Source organism: Zootoca vivipara, chromosome 14 (genome assembly GCF_965207765.1).
Source record: "Zootoca vivipara chromosome 14, rZooViv2.hap1.1, whole genome shotgun sequence".
Lineage (NCBI taxonomy): Eukaryota > Metazoa > Chordata > Lepidosauria > Squamata > Lacertidae > Zootoca > Zootoca vivipara.
In genome coordinates, this window is record NC_142597.1 from 21,398,775 (window position 1) to 21,414,770 (window position 15,996).

Sequence of the window (15,996 nt, forward strand, 5' to 3'; positions counted from 1 at the left end):
ATATATGCAATCTGGCTTAGGGGTTAAATTGATGAATTCATCAGTTCAAAGACAGGGAATGTATCAATAGGTTCTTTAATTTCTAGTATACAAGAATTGAAACAGATGAAGTTTTGCTCTATTTAACTCTGTTTAATGCGGGGGGGGGGAGGACCCAGGTGGCGCTGTGGTTAAACCACTGAGCCTAGGATGTGCTGATCAGAAGGTCGGCAGTTCGAATCCCTGTGACGGGGTGAGCTCACAGGGAAGGTAAACGGCGTTTCCATGTGCTGCTCTGGTTTGCCAGAAGCGGCTTTGTCATGCTGGCCACATGACCTGGAAGCTATACGCCGGCTCCCTCGGCCAATAATGCGAGATGAGCGCGCAACCCCAGAGTCGGTCACGACTGGACCTAATGGTCAGGGGTCCCTTTACCTTTACCTTAATGCGGGGGGGGGGATGTCACCCACTTATTTTCTCTTTATTGGGCTGCTGTAAAATGTTGAGTCGGAAGAAACATTGCAACACCTCCCTCCAAACTGCTTTCTACCAGTAAGAAAAGATCTCTCCAAACACTGATACTCACCCCGCCATACAGAGATATGAAACAGCACCCAAATCTTTTCATTTATATTTAAGACACTTCGGAGGACTGAGAACAAAAGAGTGAATATATACATATACACATCCTTTGCAGTCAGGAATAATAGACTAACAGACTCAAATTTCCATGTAGGAAAAAAGAAATGTCATGCGTGAAACAATCGTACAAACAAAATCCATTCTAGGGTTAACTAACTTGGCCAGCAAATTTTTTTAAACTTTGGGCTCAGGGAGCCCCCTAGTGGATAACTCATGCCACACATCTATAACATATAGGGCGGCTAAACTTTTTATTGCTGCTTGGTCCATGAATGAGAATTTGTGCACCCTTTCTGATATATATATATATTCTCTGCAGTTGGGCTGTGAGCAGAGCAGTCAGCTTGCAACCTTTATCTTGCCCCGGGCTACCTAATAGGAAAGAGGCTCTTTTCCTACCAGATGGAAAACAACACAGCCTCGGTTTCCAGTCCTTTTTAGGTTAAAAATTAATGAGTGAGCAGTGATGGGCCCCTTTCATTGCTGGGAATGTTGCACAAGAAGACTCTGGATCTGTGGCTGCCTGTAGTGGCTGTTGGACCCTTCTAACAGCCACTAAAAGGTAAAGGTTAAGGGACCCCTGATAATTAAGTCCAGTTGTGAATGACTCTGGGGTTGCCACTGGAGCGGTACCTATTTATCTACTTGCACTGCATGCTTTTGAACCGTTAGGTTGTCAGGAGCTGGAACAGATCAACGGGAGCTCACTCCGTCACACAGATTCAAACTGCCAACCTTATGATCAGCAAGCTCAAGAGGCTTAGTGGTTTAGACCACAGCACCACCCTAACAGTCACTTGTTGTTGTTTAGTCGTTTAGTCGTGTCCGACTCTTCGTGACCCCATGGACCATAGCACGCCAACAGTCACTACAGGCTGCCAAAGCAAGAGAGGGCAGGGAGGCTTCTGTGTAGTGGCGGAGAGCAGGCGCGCTGCCCCCAGGGACGTGGCACACGTTTTGGGGGCGGGGCGGGTTGCACATTTTGGGGGCAGGGTGCGCCGTGCGCAGGTCATGCGTTTTGGGGCAGGGCGTGCGTTTTGGGGGTGAGGCGGGCACCCGCGATGGGGTGCCCTGCCCCCACCACCCCTATCTTCCTACGCCCCTGCTTCTGTGCATGCTAAGAAGATAACATGGGAAAAGACCCATTCACACAATTACTGTTGTTTTTAAATAATTCCTTCTGTGGCATTTTTCATTTGTGTGATTACTCTAATTTCTCTCTGCAATGCCATTAGGGCTAGGTGATATATCAATATATCACCCAAAACCGATTTGAAGTCCACATCATGATATTGGGTCCGTCATTTTTGGCCTGGGAATATATCGGGAATCAAAATGTGTGTGTGTGTGTGTGTGTGTGTGTGTGCTATGCAAAAATCACAATGTGGGGAAAATCATGAAGCCAGCTAATGCTTCTCTTGATTCCTGCAGCCCCTGTTAACTCTGCCAGCTCCCCTGGTATATCACAAGGTTTAGCTGGTGATATATCACGATGTTGAAAACCAGATACTGCCCGGCCCTAAATGCCATATACAAATTAAGTTTGATTTCATGGTTTAACAGGGGTTTGATCCGAGCTCTCTTGCTCTGTACCCTCCTTCCCCTTTGACAGGGAGGAGCTGCAGAAATACACCAGCCCCTACCAGTTGGACTGCTTCTGAGGAACTGTAGGAAAGGACGGCCTGTCTCTCTCTCTCTCTCTCTATACTGTACTGTACAAACAAAAGGATTTAATGTCATGCTCTGCAGTTCACAGGGCCGCCAACAGATGGCCACGTCAGCTGCAGCACGAGAAATGGCAGGGTAGCCCAGGTGAGCTCTTGAATGGCGCTTGGCCGACCTCTGTCAAACATGCCTGCAGTGAGGTTTGACAGAAGAAGGAGAGGTGCTTCATAGAGAAGTTCAGTCAACTGTGCCTCCCTCCTCCTTTATAAAAGGTGTGGAGGTTTGGGCGAGCTGTGAGGGGAGGACAAGGGGGTGTAAAGGGAGGGTGGTTAGTCAGATGATAATAATATTATTAATAATAATTTTATTATTTATATGCCACCCATCTGTGACTGGGTTGCCCCAGCCACTCTGGGCGGCTTCCAGCAAAATATAAAAACACAATAAAACACCAGACATTAAAAACTTCCCTCTACAGGGCTGCCTTCAGATGTCTTCTAAAAGTCATATTGTCATTTGACATCTGATGTGGGGCAGGGTGGTTACCAAAGGGGTAGGTGGGGCTGGCGAGCGAAGCAAGGGGGGCAGAGCCCTAAATATGTATGTGTGTGTATATATATATAGAAAGAAAACAAATCTACTCCGCAAGGAGTACACTGTTTGCTAGTGCGCTACAAAGGTCACTTTACTTCTCTGCTGCACAGCTATCCCGACCTTGGCCTGAGGGTTTGCCAGACACCTTCTGGGAGGAACCGACAACCCTATTACAGGCATTAGCTAAAGGGGTGCCACACCCCTCGGGTTAAGAAGGGCCACAGGTATCCCCACGGACGACAGCCGTGGCGGAGCTAAGAAAGGGAACGCGGGAATTCTCCGCAAATTGCATGGCGGAGAGAGGCAAGTCGTCTCTCAGGCAAAGACGGGAGAGTTTTGCCAGTAGGAGTAGACCAGGAATCCTGTGAAAGTGCTATCTGTCTTGATGCTGGAGTAGAAGCCGAGGTAGTCCCCCACCCCCACCTGCACCCAGACTTCATCCTCCGGCTCCAGCCGCACCAGGGTGCCACCGGACAACGATGTGGGCTTGGGCCAGTTCCCGTAGAACTGGAAGAAGGAGGCCACCGACTTGCCATTCTTCATAATGTCGAACTGGAGGCTCATGCGGTAGACGGTGGCATGGACAGCGAAGTAGTACAGCCCTGGAATCTCGCAGAGGAACTTCCCCGTGTTGCTGTCGTAATGTCCCTGCTCGTTGACCAGCACCACGTCGAAGACGATCGGCTCATCGGCCAAGGGAGGGCTGCGAGACTCGGAGCGCTTGGCGCTGAAGGCTGAGCGGGGAGCCACTGCGCACTCTCCCGGAGCCCCTTTCTCTCCGGGGAACCCATTGAGGCCAGGGCTACCTCTTTCTCCTGTGGGGCCCACTGCTCCTTTACGGAATGAAAAAACAACAACCAAGGACAGTGTTAGGATATGTTTGAGAATGGAATACGGATCTGATGTGTTTTCACCCTGGAGAGGCTTTAGCACGGATATGGATGGAAGAATTTAGTACTATGCAATATGGAGTAATGGTGACGTGAATTAACAGAGGTAAAACTAAAAGAAACAGATGGCTAACATTTATTAATATTTATGGAACCTGCCTTGGACTTTTCCTAGGGAAAAGAAACGAATGATTCTGAGGCACCCTGACTTTAAAGATATTGTTTAACAGAAAGTGGAGAAAATGGATGTTTGCATGGACTGAAGGTTTTAAATATTATTATTTTTTTGCATGGACTGAGGGTGATTTTATATACAATGGTACCTTGGTTTTCGAACATAATCCATTCCAGAAGACCGTTCGAGTTCTGAAATGTTTGAAAACCGAAAACTCAGTACAGAAGCCTCAGAATGGAAAACTCAATATGGAAAATTCAATACGGAAGCCGCATTTCCAGGTTGACTTCCAAGGCATGTTCGAAAACCGAAGCATTTACTTCTGGGGTTACAGCGTTCGAAAACTGAAATGTTCAACAATGAAGACGTTCGAAAACCGAGGTACCACTGTATGTGTGTGTGTTTATCACACACACACACACACACATATATTCCTGCGCATAAGACAACCCCCAACTTTTCCAGTTAAAATATAGAGTTTGGGATATACTCGCCGTATAAGAAATACGACCCAGCGTATAAGATGACCCCCGACTTTTGAGAAGATTTTCCTGGGTTAAAAAGTAGTCTTATATGCAGGAATGTACAGTGTGTGTGTGTGTGTGTGTGTGTGTGTGTGTGTGTGTGTATTATTACATATATGTAATATATAATATATATTACATACACTTACACACACACACATTTTCTGTATCTGGCAGATGGGATATCGGAAGTTCTTCACTTGCATCTTTTGCTAACTTTTTATATTTTTTATCTTACTCTTCTCTCAAAATGGAATTAGGAAATTTTGTAACATTGAGCAGCGAGTAAGGAAGGGAAGAGAAACATCAAGATAGGGGTGGGTGGGAAGTAAACTTTCAAATTTGTATTAAATTTGAATTAATTTGATGTTAATTTGTTGAGGTTTTTTTTTATTTTTGAAAAGCAATAAAAATTAATTGACAAAAAAGAGAGAACTCAGAACAAAGCAAAACACCAGCTATCCCCATGTCTCGCTTGTGGCGACTACAATAGTTAGAACTTTGGGCCTTAATTTAAATGACCTCGTTTCCCTCAAAGGGGTGAGGAACTTCCAGCCCACAGGCCTTATTACTTCCGCCAGGCCTGCCCAGTTGGCTTGCAAGGCCATTTTAGCCATGCCCAGCTGCTGATGGTTGGGGCTTGCATAGCTCTGAAAACCAGCTGGCTGTCCGCATAGACAAAAATGGGTCCCCAGACAGGCTGGCCCTGCTCTATGGAGTTGATAACTTAACACAGAGTGGACTCCTTCCCCCAATACACTGAGAGACAATAATGCTGGGCTTACCCACTTCTTGGCTTCCACAGAATTAGCTTGCTTAGCATGATAGAAATGGACCTGGAAATACTAGTGCTCTCCCCACCCACCCACAACTGCCTCATCTGCACCTAAAGCCCAAAAGTTTTCCTTCAGGCCTTAGAGATCCTCCTAAGGCAGAGGTGCCCTTACCTGCTTGACCAACTTCACCCTTTTCTCCTGGCATCCCTGCTGCTCCGTCACGCCCGTCACGTCCATCTCTGCCTGGCAGGCCTTGGTTACCATGGATCCCGGGGGTGCCTGGAATTCCAGGGTGCCCAGCGCAAAGGTTGGGGATCTTATTGTCCTCAATCTGGACAGAGTCTGTGGTCAATGTAAGCAGGAAGAGGAAGAGGTAGACGGTGTACTCCATTTCTAGGCGGTCTACAGAGAGAAGGTTTGTCAAATACCTCCAAAAGGTTTCAGGGAAGTGGTTTTTTTGCAAATAGGTCCACAAATGAAATTATTTTAAAGCTTACCTGATCCAATGCATTTATGCCCCCAAAGGACCAAGTTTAGTAAACCTTCCTTGAATGGTCACCTGCATGAAATTCCTACTCGCCCTAGGTAATTAGGCCTATTAAATCTGACCCTGGGATGCCATAAGGCAGGCATAGGCAAACTTGGCTCTCCAGATGTTTTGGAACTACAACTCCCATGATCCCTAGCTAACAGGGCCAGTGGTCAGGGAAGATGGGAATTGTAGTCCAAAACATCTGGAGGGCTGAAGTTTGGGGGTGCCAGTGGTATAGCAATCCTGGCAGCATCTGTGTCAAAAGTTCATTTTGGTGAAATGTCTTCAAAGAATCTGTCCACCTATTTAGTAGGAATAACGTGAGTAGATATTTGAATATGTGTTTTAGGGGGTTCATGGGAGTTGTACAGTAGTTCCAAAACATCTGGAGAGCCAAGGTTGCCTATGCCTGCCTTAAGGACTGCTTTGCCCCCATATAAACCTGCCTAGCAGCTGAGACCATCTCTGCGTTCCCCAGCCTTCTCAAGTTTGCCAGCTAACATAGTTAACTGTTGGTGTTTCTTTTCTCCAGAAGAGGCAGTGATGGCTGCCAACTGGATGGCTTTAAAAGATTAAACAAATCCAAGACTACCAGTAGCTACAAGTTGTGATGCCTATGTACTGTCTGCAGTATGACTGGTTTAGTATTCAGTAGCCTCTGAATACCAGTTGCTGGGAATAACAAGGGGCGGGGGGAGTACTGTTCCCCTCGGGTCTTGCTTGCTGGCTTCCCACCAGTATCTGATTGGTCTCTGTGAGGATGCTGGGCTATTTAGATGGGCCTTTGGTCAGACCAAGTAGCTCGGCTCTTTTTATGTTCTCCCATACAGTTAAAACAAAACAAAAAAATCACTGCAAATAGGAAGAAGTGCAGCTGGAAAGAACTAAGCTAGAATGCTTGACCTAGACTAGACTGAGCAAGGGAAGGGGTCCAGCTCAGTGGGAGAGCATCTGCTCTGCATGCAGAAAGTCTGTGGGGTCCAATCCTTGCATTCCCAAGTAGGACCGGGAACGTCCCCAGTCTGAAACCCTGGAGAGTCATGGCCAAACTGTGTGGATAGTACAGAGCTTGATGGATCAAGGGTGCGACTCAGTCTAAGGTAGCTTCCTATGATTTTATGTTGCTCCCTGGTGCATTAGATTTCCAGAGTTTTAGTCAGTCAAGAATATTTATTATTATTCATTTATTATATGGCTATCCCACCTCCAAGGAACACAAGGTTCTCCCCATCTTTGTTTAATCCACACAACTTTCCGGCTGGCTTAATGTGAAAGATGGCGCCACTGAGCATGTGCAGAATGTCTTTATCTCACCTTCCTCATCCCACAGACCTGCAGCTAAGATTCCAGGTCCAACTGGTTTTTAATCAGGTTAGCATTCCACCTCTCCCCACAGAAATTAATCGCAGCAACTGTTTTGTGAACAGTTAGAAGAATTCCAGCAAAACCAGAGCAGAGTATTGCCTCTTAGACACCCACCCCCATGGTTTATCTCCCAGGGAGCCTCCACACCCTAATCCAACTGTAAGACTAGCAATTGTGCAACCTAAATCCATTAATGCATATGATTCCCTTGGAACAGTTGGGAGCTTCAAATGGCTCAGTATTCTCTGGCTTTCCTGAGCTGCATTTTGTGTATTTTGTGGTGAGTGATGGGGGCAGGGGAAAGAGAGACAGAGAGGAGAAAATGTGAACTGGCTCTTAAGCAACTGTCTGGGATGTCACGCTCCTTTTGTCTCCCATGGAATCAGAGGAAAGAAGTCAGAGCCTCCCAAGAGGCTAGTCCTCTAGAGGCACGACTGATGCCAGGAGCCAGCCGGGCAGGCAACACAGCCTTCAAACCACAGAATCAGCCTATGAACTTTTGTCCTGGTTTTACCCTCCTTCTGCCTGCCTGCCAGCCAGCCAGCCTGTCCTGACAACTTGCTCATCTACTTCTCCTTTCCTTTGTCATTTCTTCCCCTCTCCCTCCTCCCTCTGCCATCTTTTGCCACTTTTTGCAAGTGTCCAGGTTGTCTTAAGAGCTCCTATAAGTTTCAGCTTTGGGATTTAGCCATAGCTAATAGGACTGGAATGCAGCAAACCCATCCAAAATCTCAATGCTTTACATTCTTTCAGCATTGCCTGGGCCTAGTGAGGACTGGGGGTGTAGTGGGGTGAGTGTTGAAGCAACAATTCTTCAACATCAACTGGCTGAAGACTGGTCATGTTGTTCGGATGCCTGACTATCGTCTTCCAAAGCAACTACTCTATCCCGAACTTTAAAATGGAAAGCGTAATGCTGGTGGTCAACAAAAGAGGTTTAAAGGCTCTCTCAAGGCAAATCTTTAAAAATGTAGTATAAACACCGGCAATTGGGAAACACTGGCCTGAGAGTGCTCCAACTGGAGAACAGCCTTGACCAAAGGTGCTGTGGACTTTGAACATGCTCAAACTCAGGATGAAAGGGAGAAACATGCTAAGAGGAAGGCACATTTGGCAAACCCTCACCGTGATCAACTCCCATCCGGAAACCTATGTCCGCACTGTGGAAGGACGTGTGGATCCAGAATTGGCCTCCACAGTCATTTACGGACTCACTGCTAAGACCGTGTTCATGGAAGACAATCTCACTTGGCTACAAGTGATCACCAAAGAAGAGAAAGAAGAAGGATGTGTGTGTGTGAAGTCAAACTGCTGCATTATCAGCACTGAAGTGACCTCCTAGGGGTGCAAGCCTGGGCAGTGTGTATGGAGGTCCTGAACTGCCCAGACACCAAGACTTTTGGCCTCATTGGTGGGGTCCACAGGGAAGCAGAGCAAGACGTTTGGCACTAGCTTGGCTGTAGGAGTTGCCGTAAGGAGGTGCACAAGGCACCATCCAACCGTCTTAGGGTCTCCGGATTTGGGTAGGGTTTACTCCTTAGCTTTTTCTTCTCCCAAATATATCCAGCAAGGCAGTGGAGGATCAGAGGATGCTAAGAGGAAGGCACGCTTGGCACAAATCCACACCATGATCAACTCCCACCTGGAAACCAATGTCCCCACTGTGGAAGGACGTGTGGATCCAGAATTGGCCTCCACAGTCACTTACAGACCCATTGTTAAAACTGTGTTTATGGAAGACAATCTTACTCGGATACGAGTGATTGCCAAAGGAGGAGGAGGAGGAGGAGGAGGAGGAGGGGGAGGGGGAGGAGGAGGATCAGAGTTTTTCCCAGGTTGACAAGCCCCATCTGCCCCTTCCCCCTAAAGCACGTGCAGAAACTACTTTCTTGACCATTGATCAAGAGACAATTGGTCTTGTCCACTCAATCTGCCAGAGCCTGTCTTTGCATGCAGGGGAGGTCCCTAACTCACCAAGGCGTTGAGACCCATCAGCTACCCTCACCTGGTTTAGCCAGCCAGCCAAAGCCATTCCCAGGGTGTGGTTGCTGTCACATGCTCACAGCTTCTAGGAGCCATAGGTGAGAGCTGAGTCCAGGATGGGGTGCCCTCCCAGGGAAGGTACTACCCTCCCCCTAATACCCCATACACTCAGGCTCAGGTTGTATATATACCAGTGGTATATATACAAGGTTGTATATATCTTTATGGTACCATAAAGATACCAGTCTACGTTGTCCCTCATTCTGAGGAAACCAAACCCTGGGTAATCCCTGGTGTCCCTGGAATCTCGCATAGCTCAGACTGGGGTGGCATGCAACTGTACTAATATAGGCAGAAAAATGAGCCATTGGCATATAGTTCTGTCTTCACGGCTCTAGGATTTCTACTGGTCTGTCTGATCTACAACGGATTGCAAAATGGGGTTAATAAAACAGGCCAACTTAGCAGGACTGTTGCAATGATGTTGAGAATATAGGGCACAAGGCCCTTTTAAGCAATAAGCAAAAACCAAGTTTCACTACTGACTTTTAGTATTAGTCTCCTACCTGTGGATTGCAAGTAGCAGTAACTTTTGCATATAACGTGAAGGTTACCTTTGTCTGTGCGTGAGATATAATGGTGAATATCAGACCAGAATGGTTGACTTTCTTTCCAACCTGTGGGGCACTTGCAGCAATCAAAGGCCCTCATTCCCACACCTTCCCAAGAGTCAGAGTGGCCTAGCACATAGTGGTTAGGACCAGGAGACCTGAGTTCAAATTCTGGAATGTTCACCAGATGCTCCTCTGGGCGTATCCTGTATGTTATTTTTCAGGAAGGCTTCAAGAGCACCCCAGGAAATCTAGGTTTGCGCAATTCAAGTAGATTACAGCACTCTCTTCCCCTGGAGCAACAAATCCACTTAAAACAACAACAACAACAACCAACCCAGACTTTTGGTGGCTGAGAAAGTGGTGGGAAAATGCATTGAAAAGTGTGGGATGAATGACTAATTCATGGGAAGATGCATAAACACCCCACAAGCAAATTAGGATCACCACTGCGGAACAAATCAGAATGAATACTCAATAAACACCGGACTAATTCGAAATTGGAATCCAGACCACCACCACCCCACTCGCCCCTTGGTGGGTTCCGGATCAGGCCATTCTTTCTTAAAAGCCACAAACTTTGGCCATTTTTATATCAATTACCCCAAGTAAACAGCTCTTTCTTCTAGTGCATTTTGGGGGGGGCAAGGCTTTTGGGTGTCTCGGATTAAAATCAATCCCAAATAAAGCAAAATCTCCTCTCGCTAGGCATTTCCCAACTCCCGGATGATCTTCTAAAGGGATCGTGTCGGTCCCAAAACAAAAGCAAGGTGGTGTCAGCAAAGTCGGGAGAAACGGCAGCCCCAAGCAGGCAAGTTAGCAACCGGCCGCCCAGTCTCCCTAGCCCACCAGCCCGCGTGGATCTGCAATACTCACGCGGCGGCGGCGGCGCTCTGCGGCTGGGCTGGCAAGCTGGCGCTCCCGGCTGCTTGGGGAAGAAGGAGGACCGCTTACTCTGGCGAAGGAGGCCGCAAGCCAGCTCCGCCGGCCGGCCTTCTTTTCCCCCTCCCCACCCTCCTCTCTCCCTCCTCCCCAACTCCGATGGAAACCGGAGAGTTGCGTAGCGGAGCCAAGAGCTACAAGCAAAGCGGGGAAGCGCGTCGGAGGCAGAGGCGCTCCGAGGGACGGGCGCCTCTGGGATGGGGCAGAGAGGGGAGAGGAAGGCGGGAGGGGAGGGAGGAGGAAAAGTCAGGAGCCGGCAGGGCGGCGGAGAAGGGGTCATAGTGGGGGTGCGGTGGGAGCGGGGAAATCCGGGTTCAAATTCCCCACTCAGCAGTGGAGGCTCACTGGGTGAGCTCGGGCCAGCCCACGTTGCCTCTCAGCCTGGCCTACCTCGCAGGGTGGTTGTGCGGGGAGAATGAGTAGTGGGGAGAAGCAGGTGTGCCGCCTTGAGCTGCTTGCAGCAGGCATGGCCAAACTTGGCCCTCCTGCTGTTTTGGGACTACAACACCCACCATCCCTAGCTAACAGGACCAGTGGTCATGGATGATGGGAACTGTAGTCCCAAAACAGCCGGAGGGCCAAGGTGGGGTGTAAATAAATGTTCTCTATAGTTCCAAGGGGACGCGGGTGGTGCTGTGGGTTAAACTACAGAGCCTAGGGTTTGCCGATCAGAAGGTCAGCGGTTCGAATCCCTGCAATGGGGTGAGCTCCCATTGCTCGGTCCCAGCTCCTGCCAACTTAGCAGTTCAAAAGCACATCAAAGTGCAAGTAGATAAATAGGTACTGCTACAGCGGGAAGGTAAAAGGCATTTCCGTGTGCTGCTCTGGTTCACCAGAAGTGGCTTAGTCACGCTGGCCACACGCTGGAAGCTGTACGCCGGCTCCCTCGGCCAATAAAGCGAGATGAGCGCCGCAACCCCAGAGTCGGTCACAACTGGACCTAATGGTCAGGGGTCCCTTTACCTTTACCTTATACTGTAATTCCAAGGAAGTGCCTCATAAAAGCAATGGTGGGATGAAAGTTCAGGAAACCCATCTCATCAAACGCGAAATAGACAGGACTTTCACTGGCATGGGCTGTCACTTTTAAGAAGTTGTGCTTGAGCTTGGTTTTTCCCTCCTCCCTCCTATTCCCATTTTCCTCTTGTGTCACATATTTTTAGATTGTGAACCTAAGGTCAGGACCATCTTAGAATTGATTTTTGTAAGCTGCTCTGACTCTGACACACCTTTTGGCTAAAGGGTGAGTCAGAAATGCTGTAAACCAGTCATAGGCAAACTTGGCCCTCCAGAGGTTTTGGGACTACAACTCCCATCATCCCTAGCTACCGGTAACAGGACCAGTGGTCAGGGATGATGGGAGTTGTAGTCCCAAAACATCTGGAGGGCCAAGTTTGCCTATGCTTGCTGTAAACAAAGAAAGAAGAAGTGGGTTGGTGGTTCCATTTCCTCTTTGCCCATCATTTTGGTTTTTTTTACCTTGAGCAGACACTAGAACAGGCATCCCCAAACTGCGGCCCTCCAGATGTTTAGGCCTACAACTCCCATGATCCCTAGCTAACAGGACCAGTGGTCAGGAAAGATGGGAATTGTAGTCCAAAACATCTGGAGGGCCGAAGTTTGGGGGTGCCTGCACTAGAACTTACTTTCTGCCAGAGCTCACCACAGGAAAAGAAGTGTCTTTGAGCATGTACGGAGTGCCTGCTGCTCATCACTTAACAATAACTCTCTTCTCCATATAAATCTAACATTAGAGGAGAGAAGCATCCAGGTGTGACTTTGAGGCCAGGCTGAGGTCCACTTACTCTCCTCTTGAAAAAAGTAGTAACATTAACAGACATGTATCGTGTTTTAAAAGCAGGGAGTCAACAAAACATTACAAAATATTTTCCAACCAGGCAGAAGCATAGGAGTGAGTGTACAGCAGCCTCCCACAACCTAGTGCCAACCAGATGTTTTGGACTACAACTACCACCAGTCCTCCAGCCAGGATATCTGCAACCCTTGGGGGTTCCCTAAGCCTGCTCATGCAGCACTTCTTTCATGTGGGGGTGTTGCTTTGGCTACCTAAAGGCTCCCCCTCCATTTGAGTTTGCTATTAGAATATAGGATAAGGATGCTGGGTGATAACGCATGTTGCTTGATCAATGTGTATTGTATTCTGCTGTCTGGGAAAACCAAGCCCCTTGGGAATTGCTTATACTGGGCACATCTTATAATCCATGTCTACCAGAAAAGGGTTGCAGGAGGCACCTTGCAAACTTACTTACCCACCACAGCTGCATGCAAACCAGCATGGTTCAATCCTTGAAATCCCCAGTCAGAGCTGGCAAAGGCTCTCTGCATGAAACTCCAGAGAGCTGCTGCTAATTTGCATGATCAACACTGACCTAGATTAAACCAAGCACGGCTCCCCATGCTCCTGCTGAATCTGACAAAACGCCCGTCTGGTCCAGCATCCATCTCTCACAGGATGCTCATGGGAAGCCTAAAAGCCAGGACCGGAGCACAGCAGCATCTCACCCCCCCCCCCTGTGATGCCCAGCAAATAGGTACTTGGAGGATCACTTCCTCAGACCCTGCGAAGTAGCCATTGTGGCTGGAAGCCCCCAGGTAGCCTGGAGCTCCATGAATTTGTCTCATCCTCTTTGGCTGGCCATTGCTGCCTCTTGGGATAGCAGATTCCTGTGTGGCCAAGTCCACCTGGAACCTTTCATTATTCAGCTTTATTTCATTCTAGTATTAGGACAGAGAGAGTGGGAACTGATTCTCTGCCCTCTCTGGTACATGCACAAGTGTACCACAAACACAGGCACGGATCCCACCCACAACTTGTTTGCAGAGTTTGATTGGGGGGGGGGGATTGGCACCCAGATCCTGCTTTTGAAGTCCCTGAGCATTTTTCTGCTTTGACAGCAGTAGCAGCAGCAGCAGCAGCAGCAGCTGGATGGGCGTTGTTCCCAGACTGGTTTTGCAGACGCTGCCGCCGCCAGCTCCCTTCCATAGAAACCCCTCCCTTGTCTTGGGGTGATGCTTCCCAGATTTAAGCTGGACTCTGATGATCTCAGAGGCTGCTGCTCAGGGATGGAATGGAAGGTGAAGTAATTCACACATGAGTGGCACAGAGCTCCTAGGACCATTTAGTTGCAGGTTGGACTTTTTAACAGATTCAAATGCTCTTTCAAAACAATTGCACACAAGTGTGAAAAGTGAGGCTAGATCTCTTTTGCTGACGGGCCAGTTTTCTGTGGGTGGGGAATTACTGATGACAGGAATCCAATAACTGTGTATCCTCTCAACTGAAGCCTGAAATGTTGCAGTACCAGGGACAGTGGTTTCTGCAGGGAAGGGTTGAAGGTCAGGTGGCAGGGCATCTGCTGTTCATGTAGAACAGGGGTCAGCAAACTTTTTCAGCAGGGGGCCTGTCCACTGTCCCTCAGACCTTTTGGGGGGCCGGACTATATTTTGAAAAGAAGAAGAAGAACGTATTCCTATGCCCCACAAATAACCCAGAGATGCATTTTAAATAAAAGGACACATTCTACTCATGTAAAAACATGCTGATTCCCGGACCGTCTGCGGGCCGGATTAGAAGGCAATTGGGCCGCATCCGGCCGCCGGGCCTTAGTTTGCCTACCCATGATGTAGAAGGTCCTAAATTCAACCCCCAGCATCTCCAGGTAGGGCTGGAATAGCATGCATGGTTCACCCTCCTCCTCCCCATTTTTATAATCACAACGACCCTGTGAGGTAGGTTAGGTTGAGAGTCAGCCACTGGCCCGAGGTCACCCAGTGAGCTTCATGGCTGAGTGTGGATTTGAACCCTGGTCTTCCAGGTCCTAGTCTGGCATTCTCACCTCTACTCCACACTGTTGGCAGTGAGGTGGAAGAGAAATCAAGTGTTTAAAGCTAATAATCCCATTTCAAAGTGCAGATGGAGGGATAACATGTATGTAGGAAAGTCCTTGCATTATAAACTCCTTTTACCTGGAAAGCTAGCATAGGAAGACATGAAGCTCTTTCCCTTACACACTAGCTTTCTTCTTGTGGGTTGTTTTCCCCTCCTCTTTTGCTGGTGGATTATTTTTTTAAGGGGATCAACCGTCACCTGCAGTCTGAAGTAGGACAGTCTTCTACCACGCTACCACTTCATTCTGCTAAGATCAAACTAATAAATTGTGCAGCCCTGTCAATTGTTGGAGGTGCTGGAGGGGCAGGCTAGAACAATTCCATATCACCCGCAGGTCTGAAGCATCCGCTTTCAGATACAAGGAAAACTGGAAGCTCCCATAAGTTTTGTCTGTGTTGTTTCAATCACTCAGCATGCTGCTGTAATAGCTTGATCTACAAATGAGGCAACTCTGAAGTCTTCATAATCTTCACATAATCATTATTAAACCAGATGTATTCTGGAAAGAAATACTTTCAGCAGGGCTTTGCCGCAAGGGCTGGGCGCATCTGACAATTACAGTACATGCAAGCACAGAAAACTCACAGGATGTGGTTTGGGATGGAGGATTCAGCTTCCTGAGAATGGCAGCTTTCATTAAACAACAGTAACAAGCGTCTAGTCCTTAAGATGTATAAAAGCCCACTGAAAACTCAGAAATCAAGTGGGTGGCTGAATAAGATTTGCAATGTTCCAGGAACAGGACTTCAGGGCTCTGCATGTCTCTGCCCACACCCGCTCACAATGAGCACAGACGGAATGCATTTTGCAAAATAAGGAAAAGTCTTGGTTGATTTGCATGGTTTATAAAGGTAAAGGTAAAGGGACCCCTGACCATTAGGTCCAGTCGTGACCGACTCTGGGGTTGCGCGCTCATCTCGCATTATTGGCCGAGGGAGCCGGCGTATAGTTTCCAGATCATGTGGCCAGCATGACAAAGCCACTTCTGGCAAACCAGAGCAGCACACGGAAACGCCGTTTACCTTCCCGCTATAGCGGTTCCTATTTATCTACTTGCATTTTGATGTGCTTTCGAACTGCTAGGTTGGCAGGAGCTGGGACCGAGCAACGGGAGCTCACCCCGCCACAGGGATTCGAACCGCTGACCTTCTGGTCAGCAAGCCCTAGGCTCAGTGGTTTAACCCACAGAGGGTGCTAAATTCAGCTGTCTTTGACAAATAATTCTGAAGGGTGTTTTTTGGTGTTTTTTTTAAATGCATGCAAAGTTAACTCATGAGGGCAGAGCTGAAATGGGAGATTAATGTAAAATCACAATCCAGTAAACTACTATGTATATAGTGCAATCTGATGCTGTGTTAGCTGGAACAAGAAGATGTCCTTATTTGCTGGTATATAATCAAGAATTATT

The 15,996-nt window shown here is 48.0% G+C and overlaps 1 protein-coding gene across 1 annotated transcript; it reads right to left on the reverse strand.

Moving 5' to 3' along the window:
• Positions 1–2,633: 2,633 nt before the first annotated feature.
• On the reverse strand, positions 2,634–10,845 carry C1QTNF5 (C1q and TNF related 5). Its single transcript, XM_035139719.3, has 3 exons — positions 10,613–10,845; positions 5,417–5,647; positions 2,634–3,713 (listed from the first exon to the last, which is right to left on the reverse strand). The coding sequence occupies exons 2-3, from the start codon at positions 5,634–5,636 to the stop codon at positions 3,196–3,198; spliced, it is 738 nt and encodes a 245-aa protein (XP_034995610.1). The 5' UTR covers positions 5,637–5,647; positions 10,613–10,845; the 3' UTR covers positions 2,634–3,195.
• Between the last annotated feature and the right edge of the window lie 5,151 nt (positions 10,846–15,996).

What these genes read in the sequence shown, in the direction of transcription:
- C1QTNF5 (XM_035139719.3), bottom strand. Translation starts at nt 5,636, where the DNA reads ATGGAGTACACCGTCTACCTCTTCCTCTTCCTGCTTACATTGACCACA. An exon ending in GGGTGAAGTTGGTCAAGCAG is followed by an intron (nt 3,714 to 5,416) that starts GTAAGGGCACCT and finishes CATTCCGTAAAG; the next exon opens with GAGCAGTGGGCCCCACAGGA.